The sequence below is a fragment of the Pelodiscus sinensis genome, chromosome 13 (genome assembly GCF_049634645.1).
Source record: "Pelodiscus sinensis isolate JC-2024 chromosome 13, ASM4963464v1, whole genome shotgun sequence".
NCBI lineage: Eukaryota > Metazoa > Chordata > Testudines > Trionychidae > Pelodiscus > Pelodiscus sinensis.
The window spans coordinates 2,132,543-2,146,475 of NC_134723.1; the positions used below are offsets into that span (position 1 = coordinate 2,132,543).

Here is a 13,933-nt window from a genome sequence, read left to right on the forward strand (position 1 = left end):
CCTCTGCAGAACGGCTGCTCCCGTCTCCCCCTCGCACAATCCCAGATCCCCGCCAGGCCCCCAGCTCAGCCCAGCAGCCGACGTGCCCTCCCGCCAGGCCTGCCAAGGGCTCCCCACAAGGCTCCTGCCGGGACATTAGCACACCGCAGAAATCTGACCCCTTGGTTCTTCCGGGCCAGGCCCAGTCCCCTGGGACGCCGCAGAGACGGGAGGCGACTGACAGACACAGGCAGGCAGAGACCACGGCTCAGGCTCCAGCTGATCAGGGTTCCTTCATTTGTTAAAAAAAAACCACAAAAACAAACCATCCAACCGCCCAAACCCAAAGCTTCCTTCCCTGCCAAACAGAACGGACCAGACCTGGAGCCGCGGCGCTGGAGGCACCGGCTCCCCCGGCAGAGACGGACACGGCACGTTAGAAAATAGATCAGTAACAACAAAAATACAGTTTTTGCAACACGCTGAGATTTGGTCGGTAGCACGTTGGCAGGGGGAAGAGGGTTTGGCCACAGCTTCCAATGGACGGGCGGGGGCAGAGCCACGAGGGGCAGCCCCGAGCCAGCGTGGGACACGGAGCTCAGAGCCTGGCCGAGGGCTGGCAGTCTCCGAAGGGGCAGCCGGGCCCAGGGCGGCTCCGCTGGGTTCTCCCGTCAGGGAGGGAGGGAACAGGCTGCAGGGGACGACCCCCGGCTGGAGGGGAGGGAGGCAGCAGCTCTGAACCAGGCTGGGGAACAGTGGGAACGCCCCTGGGCCTTCTACCCTGGCCACCCCCTTGCATGAGCCGGCACCGAGCGGGGCTGAACGGCACAGGAGTCGGCCACGCGGCCAAGTGAGGGACCCTGCCTCAGCTCCCACCGGCGCTGCCCTCGGCCAGCGGGACGGGCAACGCCAGCCGCTCCCCTGCCCTGCGAGGGGGGTGCTGCCGGTCTTTCCTCCGCTGCCAGCCGAGAGCTCCGAGCTCCTGACGAACAAGCCAGGGAATATGGGGCCGGGGGAGCATGAAAGCCCCTCAGATACCCCAGTCCCCGTCCCCCCCACCCAGGCCAGGGTCTCCCCCGAGGACATACAAGCTGGAGGGGAATCAGCACGCCCCTCCGTGGACTCGAGCACTCCCCATCTGGGCAGAGACCGGGAACTCCCGAGGCGGGCAGGGGACACGGGGGTGCCACGGAGGGCTCCACCTCTTCACCCCGCCCCACGTTTCTCGGGGAGGGAAGGGAAGCGCGAAGGAGAAGGCTGAGCTGCCTCCCCACAGCTCTCCCTGCCCCAGGAGTGGAGCCGGGAGCCCCCGGGGCCTGGCGCAGGCAGGGAGGAGGTGCCGCAGGTCAGGCTCGAGGGCCCTGTGCAGACGTGGGGCCCTGGAATACTGCAGCAATACTGCCTGAGCCCCGCCTGGCAACGGGCGTTCAGAGCAGCCAGGGCACGGGGGGCAGGGAGAGCTTTTCACCGTTTACTTCAATGGGGGAACGGCCTCCCAGGGAAGAGAGGAAGCCCCATTGCTTGGGGCCTGACAGGCGTCAGCAAGGCACTAGGGAGCGAATCCTGCCCAGGCCCGGAGCACAAGGCCCCAGAGGACTCTGCCCTCCCGCCGTACGATGCCCTGGTGCCCAGGCAAGGGAGCAGCGCGCTCTGCGCCTGGCACAGCTCCCAGTGAAAGGTGCACTCCCCAGGGGAGGCTGCCCGCGCCTGCCTCCTCACGGGCCTCTCGCCAGCCTGCCAGTCGCTCCCAGGGCCGCGGGCGACGGAAACCACCTGGGGGGGGGGACGCCTGCCCGGGCGCGCCCGGCCCCGCCACCTGAACCAACACAAGAAAGCCACAGAGGGAGGGAGGGGGAAGGGAGAGAGACAAACACTGCCATGGTCACAGTCACCTTCCCTGCCACTCGCCGGCAGGGCAGCGGGCAGGCCGGGCGCCCGCAGGGCCGGGAGAGGCCATGCCAGAGCAAGGATGTAGCACTGAGGACCAGCTGAAGAGCCGGGAGTCCTGCCTCAGCGCGGTAGGAGGGCAGCTCACGGGGACGGGTCTCTGCCATCAACCGACACGCTCTGCTCACGCCAGACACCGCCGGCCGCAGCCTGGCGGCTCCTGTCCACGGTCGAGGTGAATAAAGACGAAAGCAAAATGGCCGTCCGGCCCCAGCAGCCTGCTTCCTGCCCGCCAGCCGGCTTCTCCGCCTCAGTCCCTCTGGCGGCGACGGGCAGAACAGAACGTTCCCCTCGGGAGCAGAGGCTAGTGCTGGGCCGGCCCATCGTCCCGGGGCGGGGCTGGGGGCGCCGAGGCCGCAGGCGGAGTCTCCTCGGGCGTCTCAGCGGGGTTCAGCGGCAGCATGGGGACCTGGGAGGAGGGAGAGGAACGGCTCGGAGCAGGCACGTGCGACAGCTCCCTCCCCGGAGCTCAGGCAGGGACGGGGCCAGCGGACACGAAGGCCCTTCCAGGGGCACTGAGCTCGGTGCCGCCTAGCGCAGGCCCCCGTCATACACCGGTTTGATTGAACAGGCTCCACACCGGGCTGTGCCCCCGCCCGCGCCGGCCGAGAGGCTGTTCCTGAGCTGCCTTCCTCTGCTCCCGAGGCTGCAGGCTCCTGCCTGCCTTCCTTCACCCGCAGGCGGGGGAATAGCCCTCCGATTGCCCCTGCCACGAGGCCAGCAGCCCCCTCAGCCGCTGCCCTGTCCCGAGGTCACATGCCCAGCCCCACCGTGTGCCGCTGGCGGGCTGAGCGGGACCCAGCCGGCGCTGCCCAGAGCCCTCACCCGGAGACGGCGCCACGGGGCAGAGAAAAGGCTCCAGAGCGAGGGAGGAGTCAGAGCAGGGCCCGGACTTCGGGGGCCCCCGTTACTGCATCCCGGCTGCAGCGAGCGCCGGCCTGGGCCAGCAACTCCCCGGACAAGGACACCTGCCTGCCGGGAGCACCAGGGGCCGCATGGACACTGCTCTGCAGCCCCCTCCGGTGAGGGCCCCCTGCCAGCGTCAGCTCTGCCGCCAGGCTCCTTCCAGGGGCCACGCTTCGCTCCCAGGAAGCTGCCTCGCTTTCCCCCCCCGCCCCCGGCTGCACGTAGTGCTCAGCCCCTCCCCCCGGCGAGCGCAGGGCACCTGGCTGCGTGGGGAGGGGACACGTACCGCACTCTGCTGCGTGGGGCTGCTGCCCTGCCCTGTGCCGCCCGGCGCCTGCGCAGCGCCTGGCCCCCAGGGGCTCTTCTCCGGCACGCCGGGCCCCCGAGTGCTGCTCTCCTCCTGCGGCAAGACACCCCGTCTGTCCAGCACACTGCAAGAAACGGGGCCGCACTGAGGGAAGGAATGGCGCGGGGACGGGAGCTGACGGCCTGGCCCGGGGGGGGGGGGGGGGAGGTAAGGGCACAGTCTGGCTTGGCCCGGGCCTGGGGGAGGAGGATGGGGCTGAGGGCACAGCCGGGCCGGGGGAGGGCTGTGCCCTCCAGAGCAGGAGGAGGGGGGGCAGAGGGCACAGCCCGGCCAGGCCCAGGGCGGGGGGGGAGGGGGGTTGTGGGGCAGAGGGCACAGACCGGCCAGGCCCAGGGCGGGAGGGTGGGGGGGCGGAGGGCACAGCTTGGCCAGGCCCAGGGCAGGAGGGCGGGGGGGGCGGAGGGCACAACTTGGCCAGGCCCAGGGCGGGGGGGTGGGGGGGGCAGAGGGCACAGCTTGGCCAGGCCCAGGGCAGGAGGGTAGGGGGGAGCGGAGGGCACAGCTTGGCCAGGCCCAGGGTGGGGGGGCGGGGGGCACAGCCCGGCCAGGCCCAGGGCAGGAGGGTGGGGGGGCAGGGGGCACAGCTTGGCCAGGCCCAGGGCAGGAGGGTGGGGGGGCGGGGGGCACAGCTTGGCCAGGCCCAGGGTGGGGGGGCGGGGGGCACAGCCCGGCCAGGCCCAGGGCAGGAGGGTGGGGGGGCGGGGGGCACAGCTTGGCCAGGCCCAGGGCAGGAGGGTGGGGGGGCGGGGGGCACAGCTTGGCCAGGCCCAGGGCGGGGGGCACAGCTTGGCCAGGCCCGCTGGTAGGACAGGAGCAAGGCTGCTGCCAGGGCAGGAGACGGCCACGGCCAGTGCCACAGGCCACGTCTGCTCTCGCCGCCTGGCTCATACAAAGAGGCTCCTCTGTCCCCGGCCAGCACCAGGGCCGGGGGGCAGCCCCTCGCTCCGGGCAGCCCCACTGTGTAATGGGCTGGCACGGTCGGGCCCTCGGCCCCGATCCCCCACCAGGGCCCCTCCGGCCCCACGGCCACGCAGGCCTCAGGGGCTCCGGCTCCTACCTGGGGGGCAGCGGCCCGCACAGCACCTCGCAGCAGTTCTTCACAACGTTCCCGTGGCTGTAGGGGTTCTGCACCCGGTTCTTCCCGGTCCACGCCCCCTTAATCTGCAAGCAGAGACCATCCCGGGCCGGGCGTGAGGCCCCCCGACGCCCTGGGGCACACGGGGCTCAGCCCCTCCTTTCCTCTGCGGGCTGATGGCGGAGGTAACGTGCCCCGGCCACACCCCCCTTCCACCCAGGACCCCTCCTGGTGCTTCCGGGGCAGGGCAGAGGCCAAAGGCCCTGGGGGGCGACTTGGGCCTCCCGGATCATGGGCAGCAGCTCAAAGGCCTCCGACCCACGGTGCATTTCTGGAGCCGGTGGCAGCAGGGACCCCACGTGCTGCCCTGGGACTCTCCCCCCCCCCCCCCGCGGGGACCGTCACTCACGTCTTCGTTGGTGGTCTGGTTCAGCGCCACCAGGAAGGTGTGGAACCCAGTCAGCCCCACCACCGACCACAGGGTGAAGAAGCAGATAAGCACCTCCAGGACCGTGCGCAGCCGGTTAAGGATCCAGAGCCGCACGGCAGAGCCCCTACTTCCAACGGCCCTGCTTCACGGCGCCCCCCCAGCACCCGGGCCTGCCCCTCCCCCATCGCCCCCCAAACGCTGCCAGGGCCTCCCCTGGCGCTATCTGCCCGCAGCACGCAAGGATATGTCCCCGGGGTCTCCTTCAGCGTGTTCAGGAAGCCGATCTTCAGGGACTCTGGGCAACACAAACAAGAGGGTCACGCCCGGCGCTCCCCGGAGCCAGCCCCGCCCCCCAGCGTCTGTGCTGACCCGGCCCCTCCCCGCCCCCCCAGACTCACTCAGCGCCACGTAGACGATGTTGAAGGCGAAGATGTAGATGGTGAGGAGCGAGAGCGAGAGGATGAAGAGGTAGAAGTACCGGTAGTTCCGCTTCCCCACACAGTTCCCCACCCAGGGGCAGTGATGGTCGAAGCGCTCTGGGGGGGCAAGAGGGGAGCTCAGCTGCAGTGGGGGGTAGGGGGCACCCGAGCTCTGCCCACACAACCCGCCAGTGCAGCCGGGGAAGGCCAAGCAAGGGGCTGCCCCGTCCTCTGCCTCCGCCAGCCGGAAGTGCTCGTGGGCTGTGCTGGGGCTAGCCCCGTGGGGGCAGGATCCTGAGAAGAGCATTCCTACCCCCCCGCCCCACACACGCAGGCTCCTGATCCGACCTCCCATTCAGCCCTGGCGGACGGAGCCGCCTGCGGGACGCGCTGCCCCAAACGGCTGGTGGCCGAGAACCGGGCCGAGTTCGAGGAGTTCGTTCAGCACCAACGCACGGGAGGGGGAGAAACCCTCCAGCCTCCAGCCCAATCTCGGACTCTGGGATTCAAGCCAGGCCTCCCTGGGGCAGCCCAACCCCCAGGGTCTCCCCCCAATGCAGCTGGGCTTAGCCGCTGTGGGAGCCGCCCGAGGCCCCCGGCGCTGCGCGAGGCGGGCGTGCTGGGCCGGGCCCCGCGGCTCCCCGGCTCGCGCTCACCCACGCAGTTGTCACAGATGCTGCAGTGCGAGGCGCGGGGCGGCCGGAAGATCTTGCAGGTGTAACAGTACTTCAGCTTCACGATCTGGTTGTTGATCTGGAAGTTCTTGATCCGCGGGGGCGGGCGCTGGCCCTGAGGCACCGCTCCATTGGTTGCCTCTGAAAGCAAACGCCAATCAGACGCCAAACTGGCCACCGCCTGTCGGAGAACGGTCCCGTCTCGCCGGCGCCACGCTCAGTCAGCGGCCCCGCTCGCAGCGCCGGGGGCGAGACGCCAAGGGCTCGGCGGGGGAAGGACCAGGGCGAACCCCCGGGACGACGTCCCTGCCCAACCACCCTCCAGAAAGGGGAGAACGGCTCCGCTTGGATCTCCCTGCTCCCAGTCCTGACCAAGGCCTGGCGGGGGAGGGAGGGGAATTCCTGAGCCAAACCCAGCGCAGGAGAGGCCTCCAGACAGCCGAGGGATGGAGCAGCAGTCCAGGGCTGAGACACACGGAGGGCACCCCGCCACTCTCCAGGCACACGCCCTCCTCCGCAGGGAAGACGCCGCCCCCCCCACCCCCGAGAGAGAAGCCAGGCCCTGGTGCACGGGGACGGGACGTGGCCTCTGGCCCGGTTCTGTGCATGGGAGCTGCTCCACTCACCGATCTCCATCTCAATGAAGGCGGCCTCGTCAGGCAGGGCTCTGGGGATCACGCCGGGATCGCTGAAACTCGTCCGCAGGAGCATGGCCATGGCGAACAGGAACAGAACCACGGCGAAGACGGGGATGGCTGGCGACAGCTGAACCGCCAGGTAGCGACACCTGTGGAGGGAGAGCAGCGAGGAGGGGCGGGGTCATCTCCTCACGGCCAGGCCAGGCCTCGGCGCAGTTCCGTGAGGATCGCCGCGTCTCCAGCCCATCACCCGGGCATACCCCCGGGGCAGCTACCGACAGTGGTACCCTGGCGCCTCTCAGGGCAGTGCAGTCAGTTTCAGCGCAGTGACTACGCCACGCTGTGCTGACTGTTCGAGAGACGCGTCCCCCGCACGGCGGGGACTGAAGTAACTCCTCGCTGAACCGACAGTCGAATACGCTGCCAGTGCAGAAGAGCCTGCGCCTGTCAGAAGCTGGGCCAGCCCGTCCGCAGGCGCTAGCTTTCAGGTGCCCAGACAGTAACCCTCACTCATTCAGTGCTAGGCCTTTTTTTTAAACTTCAGCAGTGACCCTGCACTGCTCCGTTTCAAATGCCATCTCCGGGATTCGAGCAGACCCAAGTCTCACCACGGAGACTCCAGCGTAACACAGGTGGGGGTTTAAGATACAGTTTAAATAAAAACAGTTTTTAAAAGCCTGATTTTCATCTGCCCCTCTCTATACACACCCGTCCCTCTTGGACCGACTAGCGCTCCGCCTGCCTGACCTGGACCCGGGAGTGCACAGGCTAATCACACAGCATGGGCCAAAGTCTTTCCCTTTATCTCTTTGGAGTTTGCCACCTTCCCGTTATTGAGTGTCCCTTTGTTCTTGTGCTGTGAGGCAGGGAGAGCACCGCTCCCGCCATCTCTTCTCCAGAGCCGAGGGCTCTCCCGCTGCTGGACCGGCCCCCTTCCTGGCGCCCGCTGGGACGGTCTCCTGCCACACAGGCTGCGCCTGGGCAGAGCGGAGAGCAGGGGCTGCCAGCCGGGTGCCCAGCTAGGAAGGCAGCACCGGGCCAGCAGCAGCGCAGAAGTAAAGGGGGAATGTGAAAAGCAACACTCAGCAAACGTCACTGGCACAGCTGAGCTCGTGCCCTGTGGCCACCCTTGCGGGATGGCCAGCCCCTGGCAGGGAGGGGGGCGGGAAGGAGAACCCGAGGCCCAGGCCTGTCTCCTGCTGAGGAATTGGGGGGCGGGGAAGGAGGAGGAGAGCCCGAGACCCGGCCGTCTCCCGCTGAGGGACGGAGGGGGAAGAGAGCCCATGCCTGGATGGCAGCCCCCCACTCAGCCTCCAGCAGCGACTGCCCCAGGACTGGGGGCTCCAGCTGTCCCCTTTATCACAAGCCACAGCCACGCGGGGCGGACAGCCAGAGCCGAGTGGAGAGGGGCGCCCGGCTCGCGCCTGCCCCGTGGTTTGAGACCTGCTGCTCTAGCCCGTTCGACCCCTCTTACCTGCCCCAGCGCTCGCCATCTCCCCCCTCCCCCGGTCGCACCATTCTCCTGGGAGCCCCCCCGGCCCGGCAGTCCCCTGGTGGAGACGGGGCGCCCAGCACTGCTTCCCGGCATCCAACCAGCTCCGGAGCCCTCTGCCGGCCCTGCGCCCCGACCCGCCTGCGCCACGATGGCCAGGGCCCCTCCCCCAGCAATACCGTGAGCCGAGCCAGGTGAGATCCAAGTGGCCGGGCGGCGTTTTGAGCCGAAAAGGGAGAGAAGCTGGTGGTTCCACACGGCGCACCAGGCACTGGGCTCCTGATTTTCCACGGTAGGCGCTAGATGCTCTAGCGAGGCACGGAAGGGTAACCCAGTTCCTGTCCCCGACGTAGGCTTTGACCCACGACAACGGGTCCTGTGTCTGGCGGGCGACCCGCTCCCGAGAGCAGGCGCTCTGACACGTGCTCATGCAGCCCACGGGCTGGAGGCAAATCTGGAGCGTGCCCTTCGGAGGCTGCAAACCTCCACCCACGGAAACATGCCACACGCGGGCAGTCAGGCACCTGGAGAAGTGACACGCAGACAGACGGAGCGTCATCCAGAAAGAGCTTCTTTTAACCCCCCTTTCCGGCTTGTTGCCGTATGAGGTCACCTACATCTCGCGAACGGAGACAAGTTGGACAGATCTGCCCGCCGCAGCAGGACAGGCACCGTTCGCCACGGACACCCCTCAGCCACAATCTAACTGGAAAATCAGCGGGATTATTCCAGCCACAGGAACAACCTCCCGTCACGCATGAAACACGGCAAACGAACCACGCCTCAGAAGGGCCACCCCGCTGAAAGTCTGAGCCCTAAAGGGAGCCACATGCAAACGCCACTTACTGTGGCGACACACGCGACGCGTTCACCCCAAGACAAGCTTCTGTCTAGAAGCACTTTGGGATCCAGCCAGCCCTTCCCCCGGAGACAGGCCTGCGTGTCTGCAACGGGCGTGTGGTCAGACGGGTGCAGGAAGAGGGGTGCTAAGGACACCGCGTCCCCCAGCCTTGAACCAGTAGAGCGCGCCATGCACGAGCCCAGAGACCGGGCGAGATTAACTAAGGGTGCGAACGTCTAACCGGTTAGTTGGTAAGCAGCGTAGCCATGGTAGCGGCAGAGGAAGCACAGGGCAGCCGTGGCTACACTGCGTCTGGCGCACGCGGCATTCACGCGCGGGTCTGGACAACCCCGAGCATCTTCCTGTGCGGTGGGGTTTGTCCATCTCCCCCCTCGCGCCGGGAGGGCCAGGGTGCTGCCATGCCGCCCCCAGGATCAGAAATTCCACACTGTGATTTGCCTCCCCAGGCCTGTGGAGTATTTGGAAGTTTGACGTGGTAGGGACGGGTACCAGGCTGGGATCGTTCAGGGCGTCTGATCAGAGCAAGAGGGGTCCCGAGCACACAGTACCTTCAGAGTCCACGGCTCACTTCGCCACCAAGCCCGTCTTCCTCGGGCACAACGCTTCTCCCTGGGGCCTCCTCCCTCAACTTCCTGCTGGAGATCCACCCCAGCTCCCCGCGGCCCACGCTCCTGTCGCGCGCTCTCGGGAGTCCGAACAGTGAAGAACTGGCTCCTGAGCCAGACGATCCGTTGGCGTCGGAAAGGCCTCAGACCACGGAGCCGCTCTAGGACGCACGAGGGGGCTGCAACCGTGACAAAGGACAGTGACGCCACCAGACCCTGGAAGCGCCCCGCTTCTTTGTCTGTCATGGGGCTGGCAGAGCATGGACCTTGCTGGCAAGTGCTTGTAGTCCGTCTTCCATGGGGTTGCTTAGACATGCGGCCTGGTGGTTCCCCACTTTACCGTCGGCGGCCAGGCCTGCGTTGTGAGGGACAGGACTGCCGAGACCCGTCTAACCTGGCTAGCCCAGGCCTGGCCAGGACAGCCATGTCGCCCAAGCGCATACCGTCTGCAGAACGAGGTCTACCGGCCTCTTGAAAGCGCCTACCACCCAGGAGGGCTGCAGGGCAGGATTCTTACCGGATGTAAACCAAAGGGCAGGGGACAAGCAGGATCCCGGTGCCCAAGATACGTCAGCATCCGTTGGGGAACGCAAGGCAGTTCTGTGACGGGCCGCTCCCAGACTCCCCAGCAGCTGCTCTTTCCTTGGCGTTGCAGGCGGGCTGCATTGATCTTTCCAAAGAGAAGCCGTGCAGGAGCGTCCCGCGCCGTCTCGCTATGGCACAACACAAAGGGCTTCTCCATTCGGCGCGCAGCTCTTCCACCTTCGCAGGCCAGCACTGCCCATATTCTGCAGGGGGGCCAGGGAGCCTCCCGGACACACGGGCACAGTGCCAGCGCGATACGGTGCCACGCCACTGGGCTGGGCCAGGACGAGAACACAACGGGGAGCGAGTCAAGTGCTTCTGGCGTCAGGGGAAACACCTCTCCCACCTGCCTGGCTTAGATGTCTGGGTCGGGGTCTGGGGGCCCAAGTCAGGGGCCCGAGGCGAACGGGCACGAAGAGCTCCTTGCAGACGTCCCCGGCGTGAAAGATCCACACAGTGTGTCTGAGCTTTGGGTTTTCCTCTGCTCTCTGGCCGCTGGGCCTCAGGGCCACCCTCTCTCACTGCCTCAAACGACCCCTGCCTTGGGCCAGTAACTTGTGTTCTGAGCTAGGCAGCAGGGACTGCTCCCACTCTCTCGGCTGCCGCCCAGGTAGGCCTCCCTCGGCGGGCAGGGCACCTAGCTGGTTTCCTTTGGGGCCTGCACGGCACTCGGCTCACGGGCTGGGTCCTTGCCCGCCCCACGTTTCACAAAGCAGAGCTGGGCTCGGCTGGCCGGGCAGGGGCTGGAAAGATTGGGGCGGAACAGGGGGCGGACGAGGGAATCTGCCCAGCAAAGGAGAGCGAGGAAGCCGCTGGTCCCAGAGCCTGCTCAAAGGCAGCACGTTCCTCCCTCTCCTCCAGCAGGGTCTGAAAGCGCCTGGCGGGGGGCTGGCTCCGCGTTTCCCTGCTGACTCGGCCTGCAGCAGCTTGCACTGCGCTTTCATCAGACAGCGAATGCAGCGTGCGCCCTGACTGGACAGGTCCTCCAGCGGGACCGGGATCAGGGCACCGGGCTTCTTGAATTCCACCGCCCTGGCAGCCGCGTTTGTCGTGTGCGCAGGGGGAAGGGCTTTGGGATACTAGGATACGGTACCCCCAGGGCTCCTCGCCGGGGGAGGGATGTTAAACAGCGGGGGGGTGTTGGTAAATGTAACTGCTGACATTTTCAGTGGTTACATATCTACACCCGGGGCGCAGGCGGCTCCCTGGGAGCTGGCGCTTAAAAGGCAGCTCCTGCCTGCTCCTCCATGCAGCTGCCTCTGATGCAGAGGCAGCAGCGCCACGTGGGGGACCCCTGCATGTAACTGTGAAGGTTAAGCCATGAGCCCAGGCCATTAATGAGAAATTGACAAATCTTTCAGAGGTAGCTTCAAGAAACCTACCCAGGCAATTAAAAAAAAAAAAAAAAAAAAAAAAAGAGGGACACACCAATGTCTGAAAGAGACTTCAGCAGCCAGATCATACGTGACCAAGACCAACAGCAGAGTTCAACAGAAACTGTCAACAGCTACAGTTCGTTCCTGAGAGAGAACAATCAACAGCGCAAACGCTCCAGGACAGGTCTCAAGGACGCCGCCCCATGACAGCCGCTGCTCCGGCAAACGGACAGTCTGACGACTGGGTCGGTAGCATTCAGGCAACGTAGTCAGAAAAGCAGGACAATTCAGAGACACAGGCTGATCCCCAGCGAACTTCCAAGACAGCGCAGCAGTGTGTACACACTAGACTCCGAGCAGCTTTTAAATGACTGCCTATTAAGTGGGATGGCCTTTTACTGCTGTATTCTGAAAAGGATAAATACAAGGGCACCGTTTGCCTTTCTCCACCTCTTTGTGCGTTTGCATACATCTCATTTCTAGGGATGTTAAAATCAGATTCATCACCTAATCGAATAGTTGACGGAATTTCCATCGACTATTCGATTGGTCGATAAGGACGCTTCTGCTTTGAAACGTAGCAAGAGCTCGCTGGGCTGTTGCTACATTGCAAAGGCGGATGAGCAGCGTGCGGGGCGCTCAGCAGGGGCTCTAGGGCCTTTCAAAGACAAACGCCAGGGGAGCCTGGGCCAGCCAGGGGACTGGCTCCGTGCACAAGAGCTCCAGGGGGGACATTTCAAGGGTGGAACGCTGCCGCTGCGCCCCGCCCCCTCCCACGGAGCTGGAGGGGAAACGGCTTTTAAGCCACCTCCCGCCAGGATCCTTCCTCCCCTCCCCCCGCACTGCCTCTTTCGGATAGGGGCAGCAAGGGGGGGGGGAAACGACTAGTCGATTAGTCGCTCACATCCCTACTCATCCCCCCCTTTTTGAATTCAGTGGCTCTCTCTGTTCAGGATCCCCACGCCCCGTCTCTGAACACACTGCCATGGCCTGTGACGCAGAGAGCTGGCCTCCGGCGCGGGGCTCAGGCTCTCTGTGCCGTTCCGCCCGCCATCCCTTCGTGGTGAGCGAGCGGAGATTTGCACGGAGCTGCTTGCCGTGACAATCAGGTCACTGCCCGGGGCGTGGCAGCGAGCCCTTCCGTCGCTGCAGCGCAATTTCCCAGGCGCACCGCGGGCAGCCCGAAGGCCGGGCTCCTCTCCCATTCCAGGGGCCTCGGAGCGGGAGGATGCCGAGAACGTTTGTCACCGCAAGCCGGGGCGATCGGGCCCCAGGCCACCTGTGCGGAGACCCGGCAAGACAGCAGCACTGGGGACCCAACCCCCCGGGGGAGGGGGACACATTCAAACGGAGCCGGGCTGCTGCAGGCGGAGGCCTTAGGGAGCCCGGGGCTCTGGCCCTGCCCAGGGACAGCCTGCGGGACAAAGGCCGGGAGCACTGCAGGCTCAAGGCAGCAGCTGACACTTCCCCATTCCAGGCATTCCCAGGGCTCGCTCACCTCCCGGGAAGGTGTGGCCGGAGGAATGCTTGAGCTGAATGACACAGGCACCCAAAACATCCCCCCCCCTTCGCTAATCTGGGCCTGGTCCGGAGGTTAGAAAAGCCACTTGCGGTGACACAACTCGGGGCATTTCCTTCAGCACCCAAGCACAGGCAGTCGCCGACTGAACCCTCGGGAGCTCTGTCTCATGGGTTCTCTTGATGGGGAGGGACACCGGGACCTCTGCTCACCTCCTCGGGGGCGGGGAGGGAATCACACCTCTTACCACGTACACGTCAAAACTCCCCGTGGCCGATAACAGCGGCTGCCTGCCGCGTGTGGGGCGGAGGAACGCGGCTTCCACCCCAAGAGCAGCACCGTGGACACACTCATGTCCCCACTCCGGGAGGGCAGGAGGTCACGGGGCGGAAGTGAAACCCCGAGAGGGAGGGACGCTGGCCCGGGGACAGAGCCAGGCCTCCCCCGATGCCAGGCAAAGCAGGAAAGCCAGTTTCCCAGGTAGAGCAGGTCTATGCCCTGGCATTAACCCCTTCGGTGCTACTGCTAAGACCTGGCACATCTCTCGCCAGACGTTCCAGAGAGGCTATACGGTCTGAGCCGTAGGCTTTATCCAGAGCAGGGGCGGGGACCCTTTTGGGGTGGGGGCCACTCACCCCCAGAAAAATCAGTCAGGGGCCACGGAAAAAATCCCTCACTATGGCCCCCGACAGAGAAGGAAAGAGTCCCCCCCCGCCCCCCCGGATTCCTCTTGCACACAAGAGCCAGGGGGGCCCAGCCTGGCAGCTCTTGTGTGCTCCAGCCCCCAGGGCAACAGCAGGGGGGCTGGAGCACCAGCATGGGCTCCCCAAACTCTGATGGGGGGCCCTGAGCCCCAGGGACCAGATCCAGGCAAGCCAAGGGCCGCATCCAGCCCCCAAGCCTGAGGCTCCCCACCCGACCTAGAGGAGCGAGGCTGATCCAGGCAGGAAGTAGTCAAACCGTAACTGGGGCGATTGGTCTAGGCCAGCGAGGCGAGCAAGCCACAAAGTCTGGGGTTACCAGAGCGGCCGTTTAGTTTGACAAACACCGTATCCTACC

At 66.0% G+C, this 13,933-nt stretch overlaps 1 protein-coding gene across 3 annotated transcripts in view; it reads right to left on the reverse strand.

The window, feature by feature from the left end:
* Positions 1 to 253: 253 nt before the first annotated feature.
* Positions 254 to 13,933, reverse strand: part of LOC112546198 (palmitoyltransferase ZDHHC9) — a 28,560-nt gene continuing 14,880 nt past the window's right edge. For all 3 annotated transcript variants that reach the window (XM_075896616.1, XM_075896615.1, XM_075896617.1), the window contains 8 exons: positions 6,424 to 6,584; positions 5,780 to 5,938; positions 5,103 to 5,240; positions 4,951 to 4,999; positions 4,684 to 4,786; positions 4,257 to 4,360; positions 3,119 to 3,263; positions 254 to 2,335 (listed from right to left, as the gene is read on the reverse strand). In XM_075896616.1, the coding sequence (XP_075752731.1) occupies positions 2,231 to 2,335; positions 3,119 to 3,263; positions 4,257 to 4,360; positions 4,684 to 4,786; positions 4,951 to 4,999; positions 5,103 to 5,240; positions 5,780 to 5,938; positions 6,424 to 6,584 (964 nt within the window). In that variant the 3' untranslated portion in view covers positions 254 to 2,230. The remainder of the gene's footprint in view (positions 2,336 to 3,118; positions 3,264 to 4,256; positions 4,361 to 4,683; positions 4,787 to 4,950; positions 5,000 to 5,102; positions 5,241 to 5,779; positions 5,939 to 6,423; positions 6,585 to 13,933) is intronic.